Source organism: Rhododendron vialii, chromosome 13a (genome assembly GCF_030253575.1).
Source record: "Rhododendron vialii isolate Sample 1 chromosome 13a, ASM3025357v1".
Classification (NCBI taxonomy): Eukaryota; Viridiplantae; Streptophyta; class Magnoliopsida; order Ericales; family Ericaceae; genus Rhododendron; species Rhododendron vialii.
The window spans coordinates 1,483,152-1,500,489 of NC_080569.1; the positions used below are offsets into that span (position 1 = coordinate 1,483,152).

The 17,338-nt window shown below is 36.3% G+C and overlaps 1 protein-coding gene across 1 annotated transcript; it reads left to right on the plus strand.

The window, feature by feature from the left end:
- The first annotated feature begins 1,063 nt into the window (after window positions 1-1,063).
- LOC131315111 (potassium transporter 5-like) lies at window positions 1,064-9,037 on the plus strand. The gene is made up of 8 exons (XM_058344184.1): window positions 1,064-1,433; window positions 1,590-1,815; window positions 4,346-4,594; window positions 4,719-4,769; window positions 6,527-6,787; window positions 7,002-7,169; window positions 7,281-7,535; window positions 7,844-9,037. The coding sequence occupies exons 1-8, from the start codon at window positions 1,251-1,253 to the stop codon at window positions 8,803-8,805; spliced, it is 2,355 nt and encodes a 784-aa protein (XP_058200167.1). The 5' UTR covers window positions 1,064-1,250; the 3' UTR covers window positions 8,806-9,037.
- The last annotated feature ends 8,301 nt before the right edge of the window (window positions 9,038-17,338 follow it).

Here is a 17,338-nt window from a genome sequence, read left to right on the forward strand (position 1 = left end):
CCCTTGGTCCTCTTTCCTTTATTTTATGGAAGTGATTTTTCTTTTTTTTGATAGCCCTTATGGAAGTGATTTTTACACTCCAATTTTTGATATTCAGACTCTTTTTTTTTTCCCGTCTTTTAGTGTTGATAGTGTATGTATATTTTTTTTTGGTTAAAAAATGAAAAAGGAATATAAATATAAAAAAAAAAGTGTGAAAATCAATTCCCTATTTTATTCTTATTAATTAGTTTATCTTAGAATCATACTTATCTGCTGTTCGTTTTTTATTGTCGATAGCTGGCCTTTCAATCGCAACCGTTAAATGTACTCCGTATGTCACCAATTTGTACTATCTTTGATTGTACGGTTAAAATGCGCCTATGTTCTGAGATCTCAAACCCGGTTCTTTTGTCATCACCAAAATACCATTGGTCTCTTTTTTGGATGTATATCCGTGAACAAGGAAAATTTATTTAAAGGCACCCTCAAGTGGTGGCAAAAATCTTTATCTTTCACACTTTTTTTTTTTTTTTTTTGCGTGGGACCAAATCCTAAATATACAAATTCCACCAAAAAAAGAGAGGTGGTGAATAAGAACGTTATGGCATCACGTGGCGTTGCCTGCCCTGTTCAAAACACGGAATAATTACTCGTGAACAAGTGAAATCCCCTAAAAAGAAGCGGATCCTCTCCGGTCCATGTTTTTGGATCGGAGGAGACAGTCACAATCTCAACCGTCTAATACGATAATCAATGGTTCGGATCTATTCAGAAACTCTTCTCTGGAACAATTGAATTTTTCACGCGAAGAATTACTGAGCAGATCTGAACCATTGAATTTCCCAACATACGGCGTAGATTTTTGGACCAAAGAAGATCCGTTCCCATATGCTAAACTGACGCGTATGCAAAATTAATGATTTTATTGGAAATGAAAAAGATAAAGGGGATAAAAAAAATGTCAAAGAAAAACTGATCCTAATAAGACTTTTAACATGCAGTGTTAGATTTTAGCCTCTATAAATAACCCCCCCAGTCTTTCCAACATCCAGACGCTACCTTTCTCCCAACCCATCTCTCTCTCTCTCTCTCTCTCTCGATACTTCTCTGTTTCTCTATCCCTCTCTCTCTAGTCTCTTTATATATATATATATATATATATATACGTAACTTAAGACCTGAAACTGAAAGGGTGACTTCTTGTTCATACTCTCTCGATCTCTCTCTCCACATTCCCTCTCTCTCTCACTGCTGTTGGGGTGAGAGAAATGTCGATAGGTGATGAAGCAATAGTGATCACGAATGCCCCTGAAGAAGCTACCCAGGGGGTGGAACAATCCTCTACCAATAAACTACCACTCAAAGGGAAAAAACTCTCATGGAGCAAACTCAGGCGGTACGACTCCTTAGACATCGAATCCAACAAATTCAACGGCCACCACGGCCACCAGGTCTGCTCCCTAAAAACAAAAAAAACACAAAATAGTACACTAATTGTTTAATTTTCCTTTATTTTCTTTTTGAGCAGGTTCTTTTGTGTTTCTAAAAAAATATTTACAAAGTGTTTTGTTGTTTTGAATTATTATTATTTTTGTTGTTGGGAAAAGGCTGCAGGGTGGTCCGTGGTATTTCAATTGGCGTTTCAGAGCATAGGGGTGGTGTACGGGGACATCGGAACGTCGCCGTTGTACGTCTACTCCTCCACCTTCACCGAAGGTATAAAACACAACGATGACGTTCTGGGCGTTTTGTCTCTGATCATATACACCATCACCCTGATTCCTCTCATCAAGTACGTCTTCATCGTCTTACGCGCAAACGACAACGGCGATGGTAATTTACGAAACGCACCCTCTCCTAATTGGCATTTTTCCTTTCTTTTTTGGGAACAACTAGCAAGAAAAAAGATTACTCATGCGGACAAACAAATTGGCTGCTGATTTTGTCACTTTTTTTACTGTTAACGTCACTCTCCTATAAGTGTATTTTTGGTGCAAAAATACACTTGTAGAAAAGTGACGTTAATAGTAAAGGGAGTGACAAAATCATTTCCCAACAAATTTTGTGTATAATTTCTTTAAGTAGCTAGCTCCGTCCAGGTCCGAGGAACAGGTACAGAGTTAAACGTTGTTTTGATAACACGTGTACGATCACTTTAGCGGCGGTGGCATCCGCAGCATAGAGTTGACCATAAATACTGTATTCGAAAAATCTAGCATTCACATCTAGCAAGTTGCAACATAAAACATTAGGGCTGTGTTTGATAGGTGAGTTATGGCTTGGGATAGGATTATCAATTCCGCGCGCCCTCTAACTTTTTGTTTGATTTGCACAAAATAGGTTGAGACTATTAGTAACAAAGGATTAGTAATACCCTTTTATGTGGGATTGGTAGTACCATCTGGGACCAGGTATTACTAATTCCTTCCCAAGCCATCTCACATGCAATTACCTCAAAACCCATGACATCTTCAATAAATTGTGAGAGTATCCTTGTCCATACAGTACTTGTGATCTGACGATTTCGTGGGAGGCGATACCTTTAAAAATTATGCATAGGGTTAATAATTTTCAGATTTTATTCTTTTTTTGTTTGTCCATGTTTTATTCAAGATGGAGCATTTTTATTACCCTTGGGCATTTTTTATAACCCTTATTTGTACAAGGGTAAAAACAAAAATGAATACTTTCAATCCAATCCTATCATATGAAAAACAAACATGTAAATAACAATCCTCTCTTCTAATCCCGTGCAAAACAAACATGAACATAGAATTGACCTTCTCACTAACAATCCCATTTCATTAGTAATCCCAATCCCATGTTATTACCAATCCCCACCACATCTACCTCACTTATCAAATGAGGCCTAGTAGTAAGTGAAAAAAACGTTATGAACTTATGACAATTATACTTAGAAACCCTAAAAAATATACCACAAATAGACTTTTAGAGGTATTTATGACCGTAAATAGTGGTAAAAAATACCTATTGGGAGTGATTTGAGGGTATATTATTTGGGAACCTATGATCACTTTTGTACTTGGGTATCATATGCCAAGTTGATTCGTTGATCATATAAAATAATATGTGTCAATTTAATTTCAAGTGGTTAACCCTCCTGGGATTTAAAGGTATATATGTTGCATCTTAATTAAGCTCTAAGATTCGAAACTTCTCAAGTGTGAACTTATTTGGAGCCAATTCATGCTTTAATTGGTATATCTTGAATTGGACCTCACAATTAATCGGGAGTTCGCGTAAAGTTATCGAAAAGAAAGATTCTTCTCTCAAAAGGCCACATGGAATTAAACCTGTAGGAATGTTAAACCTATATGTTAGTAGTAAGAAAAGCATTTATAGGGAAGATAGTTGCAGTGGTGGTATGTGTTTGGTAGGGAATTTAATGTTCAAATTCCGATGGAGTATGAAAAGTTGTGGAATGAGTTTTAATTGGCAGGACAGGGGCAGTAAAGTACTAGTAGTTTACGTATGTGGGGAAGGATTTCTCCAGCCAGGCTTACCCGATGGAGTATGAAAAGTTGTGGAATGAGCTTTAATTGGCAGGACAGGGGCAGTGAAGTACTAGTAGTTTACGTATGTGGGGAAGGATTTCTCCAGCCAGGCTTACTTTACAACCCATTTTGATTTTGTCGTCACTTCTATGGTTCGAGTTAGTAGCTGGTTGGCTAGACTTGGAGTAGGATCTAATGGACTGACAAACAGAGGTGCAAGTTAGTTTGAGTGAGGTTGGTGGCGGTGATTAGAAATCGTTTACTTTGTATAGCTCGTTAAATAGAAGACTCACGTTAAAAAAAAAAAAAAACACAATATAATCGGATGATACCTAATAGGAGCACATTTTTTTGAAAAACAAAAAAAAGACTTCTCAAGTTGTGATCCAAATGTGCTCAGCTTCTTCTTTGGAATATATGTGCTTTGGTCAAAAGTTAGTCGGTATTCGATTAACTTGATATTTTCCGTGATTATTCTACTCAACAAGCTTTATGATATAGACGATTTCGATCATCAAGGTGACTCCAAAATGAGTTTTGATTAAAAATTGGTCGGATTACACAGGGGAACTGTCCACTACCAAACTGCAGAAAAGCCTACACCATATATTAGTAAATGAACCGGTTAGGTGAAAAAGACTTTATATAAATAAAAGTGCATATTTAAAGGTTTGTTTGGGTTATGATATGATGTAGTGGAATCTTAGTCACATAATCTTTGAAAATTTCTTCCGCTCCTGCTCTCAATTTTTTTCAAGTTTCGTAATCTTATTGCAATCTTGACTATGGCATTACGTAATGAGATTTTGGGCTCATTGTGATTTTTTCAATTTTTGTAATCTTATTAGGTGGGACATTTGCATTGTATTCGTTGATATGTCGGTATGCCAAAGTGGGTTTAACCCCAAGTCAACAAGCAGAGGATGGAGAGATTTCCAATTTTCTACTTGAGTTGCCTAACAATCGTTTGAAACGGGCTTCATGGGTCAAGTCCAGCCTAGAGAAGAGCCGATTTGCCAAGTATTTCATACTCTTTGCGGCAATGTTGGGCACTTCCATGGTTATTGGAGATGGTGTTCTCACTCCTTCAATCTCGGGTACGTAATTTTATTTCTCATGGAAGACTCAAGGACAAAGCTATTTTTATTTTTATTTTTAAAGAAGAGATAAATGTGTATGACTGACAAATTGTGTGTGCATGTTATTCGAATTTGTCGGCAGTTTTATCGGCTGTGAGTGGACTCCAAGAAGCTACATCCTCCATTACTCAAGGTATATATATCACACGAGCTCTTACCCCTTTCTCCCTCTCCCCTCATAATCTCTGTGTCCTCCATACTCCACAGTATATACAATAATTAATTTGTGGCCATCTATCAGTATACATAATATCAATAATAATATTTCCCAAGTTGACCGAGTAATTGGAGCTAATGTAAAATATCAGTATACATAATATCAATAATAATATTTCCCAAGTTGACCGAGTAATTGGAGCTAATGTAATATATATATATAGTCATTTTCAAATAAGGTAAAATAAGGACCTCTCCATTTCTCCCATTTTCCGTTTGAATTTTGATGATCCAAGCCGCTCAATATGTTCAGAACCGTTTGATAAAAAATAAACACCGGGAAGGTCTTCATCCGAGCAGTTTTAATTTGAACCGTTTGATAAAAAATAAACAAAAACTGCTCGGATGAAGCCCTTCCCGATTGCTTAAAAATGATAACTTGTATGACATCTAGAGCGGCGCACATGAACTTGGAATCTTCCCGTTCTTCATGGTAATTATTGAGCTTCATGTCAATTATGTCATTTTAATTTGATCCTGGGTCAATCAGGATATTGGTGAAAATTAGTAGTATCCAGATGACTTCTACTCCTTCCATCCCATATTGTTTGCTTTTTATGGCCAACTCAAATTTTTAAGGGGACATAGTATATATTAATATTACATGTCCATTTAGAAAGTCTAACGAAATTTACAGCACTCTCTCTCTTCTTCTTCTTTTTTAAATTTACTTTTATTTATTTATGAGGGTTAATATTTGAGAACTTATATACTTGTTTCTTTGGCCCAACTCTTTGCCGACTTTTTGGTGCTGTCTGTTTGTTGTTTTCTGTTTAATTCTTATGAGATTAGACTGAATTTTTTTGGGTCTTTTTTCATCATCTTGCATGAAAATTTTCAACCTTTAGTCTATATTTTCAAACTTTTCCGATCTCTCTAATTGAGACAAATGATGTGTAAAAATTTAATGGAAAATTAATAAGAATCAAGATAAAATAGGAAAAAAAAAACCGTGCCAAAAAGTCGAAAAAACGATTAGGCCATTGGGAGCCTTAATCTATATTAGGCCATAGAGGGTAACATTACCCTCCATGTGATTGGTGGAAATTGTGGAGGGTCCACAGAATCAATGAACTTTTTGGTAATAATAAGTTAGTTTGTGGTGAGACCCATACAATTTTCACCAATCACAGAAAGGATAATGTTCACCCTCTTTATTCTCGGCTTTGTCTGTATCCTCGGTCGTTGGAGTTGGTATAAATAAACTAAATTTTAGTATTGAATTCAATTGAGTGTGAGCTCACCGACTACTACATTTTGGATAAGTTTTTTTAATTAAATCCATGACTTGATTTTTTAATTGATTGTGCACTAATGCAGTATTCGGCACTGCCTTTCATCCGGTTAGCCCAACTTCCATTTTGGGTGGGCTTTTGCTCTATTTGGGTGGTGGACCCAACCCAGTTATTTTGGGCCACAACAATTTAGCCCATTTATAATGGCTAACTAAATTGGACTTCACTCGATCCTGAAACTTTTGGGAAGCTTTATTCAAAACCAATTTAGTAATTTTAGACTCAGCTGCTGATAAAAGCATAAGGCGGGAGAAAAGTACACACCCAGACCAGTATTAGGTACTAGGCAGCGTTTGGATGTAGCTTTTCCATACTATTACGAACGTTAGAGTTTATCATATACTTACAGGCTACAGCCATCATTCTGTTTATGTTCCAGGGAAGATTGTTTGGATATCGGTTGCCATCTTAGTCTTGCTATTCAGTGTTCAAAGGTTTGGAACTGATAAAGTCGGCTACACCTTCGCTCCTGTAATTAGTATTTGGTTCCTAATGATTGCTGGAATTGGGGTCTACAATTTCATCAAGTTCGATCCAACCGTGATCAAAGCCTTGAATCCAAAGTACATCATTGACTACTTCCAGAGAAACAAAAAAGAGGCATGGATTTCCCTTGGTGGCGTTGTGCTTTCCATAACAGGTTTTCAAATTCTTTTACCATTGTTTGTTTCTTTCTTCGCATAAAGTTATAATTTCTTGAAAGCTTATAGTTTGGTCGGGATATAAGGAAAATATAGCCTTTTGACATGCTATACAAAGCTTTGGTAGAATTAGATCTTGAAGTTTGTAGGTTAATTTGACTACGTGAAAAGTATTGAGTAATTTACTAACCTTATCTATTTGCAAAAATACAGGAACTGAGGCAATGTTTGCGGATCTTGGTCATTTCAGTGTTCGGTCCATACAAATAAGCATGTGCGCTATGACTTATCCAGCCCTAATTTTAGCCTACATCGGACAAGCCGCTTTCCTTAGAAAGCACAATGACTTGGTTTCAAACACATTCTACAAATCTATTCCACGTAAGAAATATAACCACAGTTTCCTCATTTGTTGTTTTCTGGGTAAACATGTACCGCTGTTCAAATTTTCAATCTACTAATTGATTAATGGAAAATTTGAATGCAATGTAGATGGTGTGTATTGGCCCATGTTTGTGGTGGCCGTGTTGGCAGCGATCATAGCAAGTCAAGCGATGATTTCGGGTGCTTTCTCAATCATCCAGCAGTCCCTTGCACTAGGGTGCTTTCCAAGGGTGAAGATCGTGCACACATCGGCCAAGTACGAAGGACAAGTTTACATACCTGAAGTCAATTATCTTCTCATGTTGGCATGCGTAGCTGTGACGGTTGCATTCAGAACCACTACCAAAATAGGAAATGCTTATGGTAAGATTGAATGCACTGCCTTTAAAAATAAGATAAGAAATGCTATAGATTAATTTTTTTTGATCAGCATGCTAGCAGTGCTATAGATTCTTGAAAGTTGAAACATTCGGAAAAGTATCCAAAATGTAGGCTATGTGGTGGGGCATCACTGCACTCATCTTGGTGAAGAGTACGTGTGTACTCATTCAAATCGAGTCTAGCACTAATAGCACAACATTCTATGAAGTTTTCTGAAAAGTTTAACAACAAATTAATAGATGTACAAAAGGGTAAACTGATTAATGTACTGAATGAATTCTTGGATGCAGGGATCGCGGTGGTGTTTGTGATGACGCTTACATCTGCATTCCTAATTCTCGTCATGATCATGATATGGAAAATCAGCATTCTTCTCGTGATCTTGTACATTCTTATCATTGGCTCAGTCGAGATCCTCTATTTAAGTTCCGTGCTCTACAAATTTGATCAAGGAGGGTACCTACCCTTGGGCTTCGCCGCCTTCTTAATGGTGATAATGTTCATTTGGAATGATGTTTACAGAAGGAAGTATTATTATGAGCTAGATCACAAGGTTTCCCCAACGGAGGTAAAGGAAATCATTGATAATGGAAACTTATGTCGAGTTCCAGGACTTGCGATCTTCTACTCAGAGCTTGTTCATGGAATCCCACCCATATTCAAGCATTATGCAGTAAATGTACCTGCACTTCACTCCGTCCTTGTTTTTGTCTCTATTAAATCACTACCCATAAGCAAAGTCCCAATGGAAGAGCGGTTCCTCTTTCGTAGAGTACAACCAAATGAGCTAAACGTTTTCCGATGTGTGGTGAGATATGGATACACCGATTCACAAAATGAACAAGAGCCCTTTGAGAGAATACTGTTTGGAAAGCTGAAGGAGTTCATAAGAGATGATTGTCTTTATTCTGCAGTTGTTCAAAACGTAGAAGAAAAGAACGATGGAGAAGAGCCAGACAACGAGTCCGCTAACGGTGAATATGTGAATATCGAGGGAGAGAAAGTTAACAACGAGAGGCAAATAGAAGCAGTGGAGAGGGAAATCGAAGTGTTGGATAAAGCGTGGTGTGCAGGAGTTGTTCACTTGATGGGTGAGAATGAGGTGACTGCAGGGAAAGGAGCTAACATAGGGAAGAAGGTAGTGATTGATTATGCTTACAATTTCATAAGAAGGAATTTGAGGCAAACAGAGAAGGTTTTTGACATTCCTCATCAGCGCTTGCTAAAGGTTGGAATGACCTATGAGCTTTAGAACATCAAGAAAGACTGGATAGAGTATTACTGTACAAATAATTTCGGTACCATTGCTGAGTTTGTTCTATTTTGGTTCTAGTTTCCGAAGGAGAAAAAGGGCACTGCCATTGTAGGCAATTTACGTAGTAGAAAAAGGTCAACATTTTAGCTATTATGTATACTATGAAACTTGTAATGCATTTACATCATGCAACAAGTGTTAATTTTGCTTTGAACGTATTCGATTATAGTACTTGTGATGTAAAACGTTGTACATGCATGAGGGCGCTTTGTCGAATTCTCATTGGAGATCTTAATTAACTTCGATAAAATTAAATGTCAAGATCCTAATCTAATTATAAAGCACTATTAAAAGGGACGAAAAGTATGATAGGTTGTCCAATATCAAGCCAAACTACGTACAAGTCTTATTCGAAGGTATTAGATCTCCGCTATTGATGTGTTTTTTTATCGGCATTATTGATGTGATCTTTATATATATATATATAGATAGATAGATAGATTAAAAAAACATCAATAATAGTGATCTACATTATCGAAGATGTTGGCGAATAAGTCGATGTGTGTGTGTGTTAAAGGAACACCAATAATAGAGTATGTATAGATTAAAGAATATCAATAATAGAGATCTACATTATCGAAGATGTTGGCGAGTAAGTCGATGTTAACTTGGTGTCCCCGACCCATTTTTGCAAATTCATTGCTCAAATAAATACTCTCACAAATAGGGACAAATAAGTTATCGAAGCTTTATAATTGGGGGTTAGAATTCTCAGTTCAATATTTGGTCCAAAACGATAAATATTAGTACTGCTAAAAAAAGAGTATCTATGCGCTTTAAAAATAGCCACCCCAACCCTCCCCAATGTTCAATATCCGGACTCCACTTTATCCCAAGTTCCCAACCCCACTCATCTGGACCGAGATTTCCTGTCCGACCCCAATCCGAACAGGGGCCTGTTCCACTTCTCTCGACTGTTGATCTCGCAAATTAACGGCTGAGATATTGTTTGGATATCGGTTGCCATAATCCTTATTTGGGCTAAACTCGTACTATAACTTTATCATGTATTTTACGATTGCAATTAAATTTTTATTGCAGAGAATATTGTTTGGATATCGGTTGCCATCTTGGTGGTGCTATTCAGTGTTCAGAGGTTTGGAACTGATAAAGTTGGCTACGCCTTCGCTCCAATAATCAGTATTTGGTTCCTACAGTCCTACTTATTGCTGGAATTGGAGTTTACAACTTTATCAAGTTCGACCCAACGGTACTCAAAGCATTAACTCCACAGTACATCGTAGATTATTTCAAGAGAAACAAAAGAGATGCATGGCTTTCCCTTGGTGGCGTTGTCGTTGCCATAACAGGTTCTCCTCTCACTATATATTTCCCCATTAAATGGGGCTTTAGATCTGGGGAATTTTTCTAGGTTAATTTGGTTACGCAAAAAGTATAAATCGAGTTTTCTTTTGGAATAGTAACCTTATCTATTTCAAAAAATACAGGAACCGAGCAATGTTTGCGGATCTTGGTCATTTCAGTGTTCGGTCCATACAAATAAGCATGTGCACTACTGTTACTTATCCATCTCTCATGTTAGCCTACATCGGACAAGCATCTTTTCTAAGAAAGAACAATTACTCGGTTTCGAGCAATTTCTACCGATCTATTCCAAGGAAGAAAAATACACATAGATCGATCTGTATCTTTAACTGTTTGTGTTATTAAGTGATAACGAAAAATCCAATGCCATATATGTAGATGGTGTGTATTGGCCCATGTTTGTTGCGGCCGTGTTGGCAGCAATCATAGCAACCCAGGCGATGATTATGGGTGCCTTCTCCATCGTCCAGCAGTCCCTCGCGCTAGGGTGCTATCCCCGGATGAAAATCGTCCACACCTCAACCAAGTACGAAGAACAAGTTTACATACCCGAAGTCAATTATCTTCTCATGTTGGCATGTGTAGCCGTCACTGTTGCATTCAAAACTACTACCAAGATAGGAAATGCTTATGGTTAGATTCTATGCCCCGCCATCTATAAAATCAAGAAAATTAAAAATGAAAATCGATCATGTGAAAAAAGTAATTAAGCCGATTATATTGGTAGTATACTTTAAGGGATTTTTGGATGCAGGGATCGCGGTGGTGTTCGTGACGGTGCTTACATCTGCACGCCTAGTTCTCGTTATGATCATGATATGGAAAACCCACATTCTTCTCGTGATCTTATATATTCTTATTATTGGCTCAGTTGAACTCCTTTATTTAAGTTCCGTCCTCTACAAATTCGATCGAGGAGGATACCTACCCCTGGTCTTCGCCACCTTCTTAATGGTGATTATATATGTTCATTTGGAACGATGTTTACGGAAGGAAGTATTATTACGAGCTAGATCACATGGTTTCCCCAAAGGAGGTTTAGCATCCACATGTAGTTAGCTATTTATCTGTGCGCACGACCTATCAAGTCTAGAGAGGCATGCTGGGAAAATCTATACGCAAACAAATTAGAGGAAGAGAAGTATCGTATAGTTGTTTAATCTTGAGTCATACTACGCACATACACATCTTATTCAAAGATATCTGAGGTCTTCGTTGTTGATATTATTAAAGAACGCCAATGTTAATGGAGATCGGAAGAAGACACGGACATCAAATAAGCCGGTGTTGTTCGGCAATATATATCATATTGACGGATAGCGAATCTCGTAAGTGGAAGATTTGATACAACAAGTGTCGAGATTTTGATATAGAATAGACTTTTTTCTTTTTCTAGTTACAATTAATCCAAAGTCCAAACCCTAATACTACTAGGAAGACCAATAAATTAATTGTACTTACGCTGATGAACAACTACGTACTCGCGGTGATCATTCTCTAGTTTGTTCACGGCCAAAATAGACGTCATTTCATTGATAATAAGATAATGTAAGACAAGGAGGGTGATAGAGACCATGATGTAATTAATTACTTAAAATACAACATTATTGATGGGAATTATTCTTCAACCTTGCAGTTACGTACTCAACAACCAAATTGATATTCCAGCGATTAATTAACTGCAGTTACTTAACCTTGCAGTTTTTTTTTTTTTGCTCGGCATACTTAACCTTGCAGTTAGTTACTGTAGTTACTTCTTCCTTTTCCTTTTATTTTTAGGAGGCTCTTTCTTTACTCATTATAACTAAAAGTACTCAATTGGCAATCACTCATGCCACTCTAAAGCTCTGTGGAACTATATTTCCTTGGCAATTATTTCTCGAGAACCCCAAAGGGCCGGTTGGTGGCTGTTAAAGTTAAGACTTAAGAGTTTGCTTTCTCCTAAAGTTTCAGGTTCGAAATCTCTCAGGCGTCATCAACTCTTTCGAGGTCAGTCCATACGGAGCATTTGCTCTAGTTTCAAGTGAGGCCCTCACTAATGGACGACGAGTACGGCGAGTCGAAGTGTGCGTAAACCGGCCAGCACACCTGGTTATTAAAAAAACAATTGTTGCTCTCGAGTTAGTTTAGCGATTTTGGTCGTTTTGTGTGGTGGAGTACGTACTACTCTTGGAAATTGACTAGTTGTTAATTAACTCTTTAATGACGAGGTAGTATGCCGAGGATACCACGTTAAAAAGTCAAGGGTCTAACCGTTTGATTTAAAAATACCGAAAATATCTTTTTGAAACAGCTTGGGAGATTTTTTAAAACAACTGGTTCAACTTGTCCACATGCGGTGCGGTAAACTTACAGTAGAAAACAAGCTTACACCCCAGATTGTAAATTAATTTCCACTATATTAAATATATTTTCTGTCCCGTTGAGAAATTCAAAAAATATGCCTCCAATAATGGAGAATATTTAAACATCTAAAACCCCAATATTGATGCACGAATAACGACATAAACCAGATTCGCAGTACCCGGTTTTCTGTCCCTTTCCACTAAGGGAAATAAGTACTCCCTCCGTCCCAAATTGTTTGCCCTTTTTGGCGTACCGTGCATTTTACATGCAAAAATTAATTTACTTATTACGTTTTTTTTTTGGACAAAAATTTACACCAATTTTCTCTTCTCAATGAGATCTTTAAATTGGCGTAAAAAAATTTCAGGAAAAAAATCATGTTTAATGCATTTTTTTAGTTCAAAATGCACTGTCGCCAAGAAGGGGCAAGCAATTTAGAACGGAGGGAGTCCAATATTTATTTTTGAATTAAAGGTGATATATTGTGAGAGAATGATTTGTCTCATAAAACGGGAATAAGTACTCAAAAAATAAGAACCTAACGAAACGGGAAATATAAAAGTAGATCTTCTAACGTAAACGCACAAAAAATGCGGAGATTCTTAGCTTACATTATTTTGTAGACATATAGTCCTATAACAATTTGTCTAACATCTTTACCAGGCAATAACTCCATATTGGTGTTTAGCTTTAAGACAAAAATATAAAGGCTAAATTTGTCTCAATTATTATTTTTGGAATGTTTTGAAATATTTATAGATGAAAAAAAAAATCTAAATGTAGTTTAATGTGAAATTAGAAGAAGTTCACCAAAAGCAATAATTAGTAAAAAAAAGAAGAAGCTAAATATCGAAACTCGTCCATCCAAAGATTAATTTCATGCCCCTGAGCACGATTAATACGAACCTGAACCACACATTTCACGGAGATCTATGCAGCCTCGCATATGTGTAGTGTAAGTTCGTGCTCAACTGCATGGGCATGAAGCTAGCTTTTAGGAGTAATAATAATTTCCCCATCCAATGACGCAAGTACTGACGGCACCCATGCCTTCGAGCCAGGGGCCAAAAGTTGAGCACCACCCTTGACACATCATGCATGTTTGACGTCATGCTTCACTAAACCGCGCGTACGTTTAGCAGCTCTAAAACAATAGAGAAATATTATCCACTGTTTCGTGCAGACTAGTAATCTTATCTACTCCATGTGTTGTGCTGCCATCTGGAATGGAAAATTTGACAGGTATAGCAACCCCTGTAACTACGTGAAATCTTAGTCAACGTAATCTTTCAAAATTTGATGCGCTTCTGCTTTCAATTCTAATTCTCGCTTTTCCGGAGTTTAATAGTTTGAGATGTATTTTAAAAAACGCTTTCACGTTCTTGCTCAGCCACGCAAATGGTGTGACTTTTGCGTGATATTCAGACTAATATGGTCTTACACGAACCAATAACTTCTTCTTTTAATCGTGGACGTTTTCTCCCCTCTGGGTATAAGCGTGGACTTTGTTTTCCATACTTTTAAGATGGGCTAATAATCGTTGACTTTAGCAGACCTTTTCTAGCTTCGTCCTGGGTAAACTAAACACAACTGAAATACTCCATTCGATAGTTTCATTTGTAGATTTTTACATTTTAAAAGAGCATAATAATTATATCAAAAAGTAATTAACTTCTCATTATGCCCTATCAAAAGGTAATTTGATTAATATAGATAGTAGTACTTCAGTTAATTTATACATAAATTTAAGGTAATAATGAAATTTTACCAAATCTCTATAGTTGATTCGACTTTGAAAAGTTTGGAAACTTCCAAAATGGAAAATGAGGGTTTCTTGACTTCGGGTTTAGCCCTTTTGGCTAATTTCAGTTGTAGAAGTTGGTGAGGGTTTGTAGTTTTTGGTCTTGTTTGTGAGGTTTCGGTTGGCATCTTGTCTTCCTTTGGGGCTGGTTCTCAGGTGGCTTTTTGCCGGTGTGTCCGAGATCCATTTAATCTTTGTATCCTTTATTAATCTTTGGGCTTAGCAAAAAAAATGAAATTTAACTACTTTAAAATGGGACGAGGAGTAGAAAGTTTAAAGATTTTGTGATTTGTCCAGGATCACATCACATGGTCTTAACATCAATCTCACATATAAAGTTCCAGCTCAAAATGAAAAGGTGATCCTAGAAAAACTATTAACATGTAGTGTTAGATTTTGTTCCACAGGGAGTAGTAATCAATCCTTCGTCTAATGTTTACATTTCGTGCATGGTCTGTTTGTTTGTTCACCGACCCATTTGGGCAAATTCATTGCTCAAATAATCACATATAAGCTTAAAATGATAGTAAAACCGTTTGTAATTCTAATACTCCTTCCGTTTTAAATTGAGAGTCTATTATTTCATTTTGGGTTGTTTCAAAATGATGGCACTTTTCCAAAAATGGAAGGAAAAATTTGGTGATTTTCCAAAAGTATCCCTCAAAGGTGAATATAAGTGTTATAAAGTAGGTAAAATATAAGGGTAATGGTGAAAATAATAGATATTGTAGGTGTAATCACTGCATGTCTCCTTAAATAATTGGAATCCTCAAAAGGGACTCTCAATTTGAAACAGGATGAGTACTTGTATTCTTCTACCATCTGAGAAGAATATATATATTTTTTTTGTAAACTAGAAGGTTTTAAGAATGTATGCATATTTCATTGATTCGAATATGTATATATACTTGCATGTATTACTGATCCTCCTGGAGCAGTACCACTTTAGGCATTTTAAGCCTAGAGTGGCAAAATCTTGTGGCGATGAGACAGTGGAGTTTGGCGTTGAGCCTACCTAGGTTCAAACCGAAACGGCCCAACGGTCAAGACACATCGCCTATTTGGTCATGTGCCGTGTGTTTTTTAGCATTTTGAGGCCGTTTAGGCTTCCGAAAGGGCAATTTTGCCATTTTAAAAAATATTTGTTTTCATTATAACTTTTAGTAGGAATTTTTGTTTCAGTCCGTTCTTTTTGGAGAAATCTTAGATTTTTCTATATTTTTTGAATTTGAAATAATTTTGGATTTTTCTGAAATTAGTATTTTTTTCGTTTTCCATCAAGGGTTAGGATTTGCTCCCTATATAATGGATTGTAAGCCTTAAGGCTAAGCAATTTTTTATTATTATTGAATAAGAAAGAGTCTAGACAGAGTTTCTCAAAATCTATCTCGTTTGTAATTGTCCTTGTTGCACGTTTGTTCTTTGATTCATAGTTTTGCCCAACATCAATTACTCCCTCGATGCCGATGGCATATCCATTGTTACATTTTAATCATCGTTCAACACTAAAATACCACAATATTCTCATTTCGAATATTAATTAGTTGGTAGGTAGGTAGACTTCTCAACATATTGCAAATTTAATTTTAAATGGGACGTGATATAAATATATTCTAATCTAATATATAAAAAACAAAACTGTGTCACAATTGTGATTTCCATAAAAAACAAAACTGTTTAATTCATCCTATTCATTGTTTTATTTTGTGATGCAAGGGTATGTTTCCTTATTCCGATTAATTCGTTTCTTTAATAAAAAATAGGCTATTTTCTGAGGCAAAGTTGGGTGTTTCGTAAACCTCCTTACAGATATTCAAATGAGATGATTTTTTTTTATTTTGACCTTAAACAATATATTTTGAACAAAATAAGTGGTTCCGATTATCTTTGTGGGACCCTTAACGGATCCAAATTCTATCTGTACACGTTGTCTATTTTAAAAAATCTGTGCATATAGCACTGTTGAATTCGTTTCTTTAATTAATTTTAGTATGTGAATTCTAATTTTTATCTACCATTTGATTTCGTAATTTTATACGTTCTTGGAGAAATGCTGCCCAAGCCAAGAAATAAAGAGAAGTTTTTTTTTTTTTTTTTTTGCTTGGCAAACGAAACTTTTATAAACTCGAAAGGGATACATCGAAGGGAGCGAAAGAAAAAGAAAATAAAACAAACATCCAACAGATAGTTGGATGTAAACACACCTAAATCTAAATTACAATTTCACCTTTCGGATTCCATTGAGATATCCCTTAAAATCCTCTACCGTATAAACCTTAATATCAAATTTTGATTTCATCCACATCGCAATAAAGCGAAGTTATTTTGTAATTAGCAAATCCAAAATCCTTTCCTCTGGTTAAGTTTAACTTAAAAATTTTGATTTTATTTTGTATTTTTCAGAGGTTGGTAGTGGTTCAAGTAGTTTCGAACATGATGATCGATGTTTCTAAATTATACATTAACCAGAGGCCGGGGCACACGCAATACACACGATGCGTGTGCAAGTCAAATTTTACATGTTTTTGTCAAAATGCGATGAAACGAACAATAAGCGGAGACATATTGTGCGTTTTTGTTAAATTTGATTTGCGCACGCATCGCGTGTGTCCGGCATCTAGTGATCGTATTAACTGGAATATGCTTTTGCCGAAGTTGAATACTGTGTTTTCCTTTAACTTGAGTCACATAAATGTTGTGCATGTCTTTTACCAATGAGTTGAACGAGTCAAAAGCCGATCTAATTAAGCAGTCTGATCACATAGCTAAAACATTAATAATACTTTCTGTTTTAAGTTTTACTAGTACTGTACTTAAATTTAATTATGAACTTTCTGAGCATCTTCCCCGATAGAGTTAATAAGTTGTGTAGCCGAGGATTGTGAGCCCTATTTTACTACATGGTTGACTTCTAATATGATTAATTAAGGCACCATATATGCTCTCTCTCTCTCTCTCTCTCTCTCTCTCTCTCTCTCTCTCTCTCTCTCTATCTCT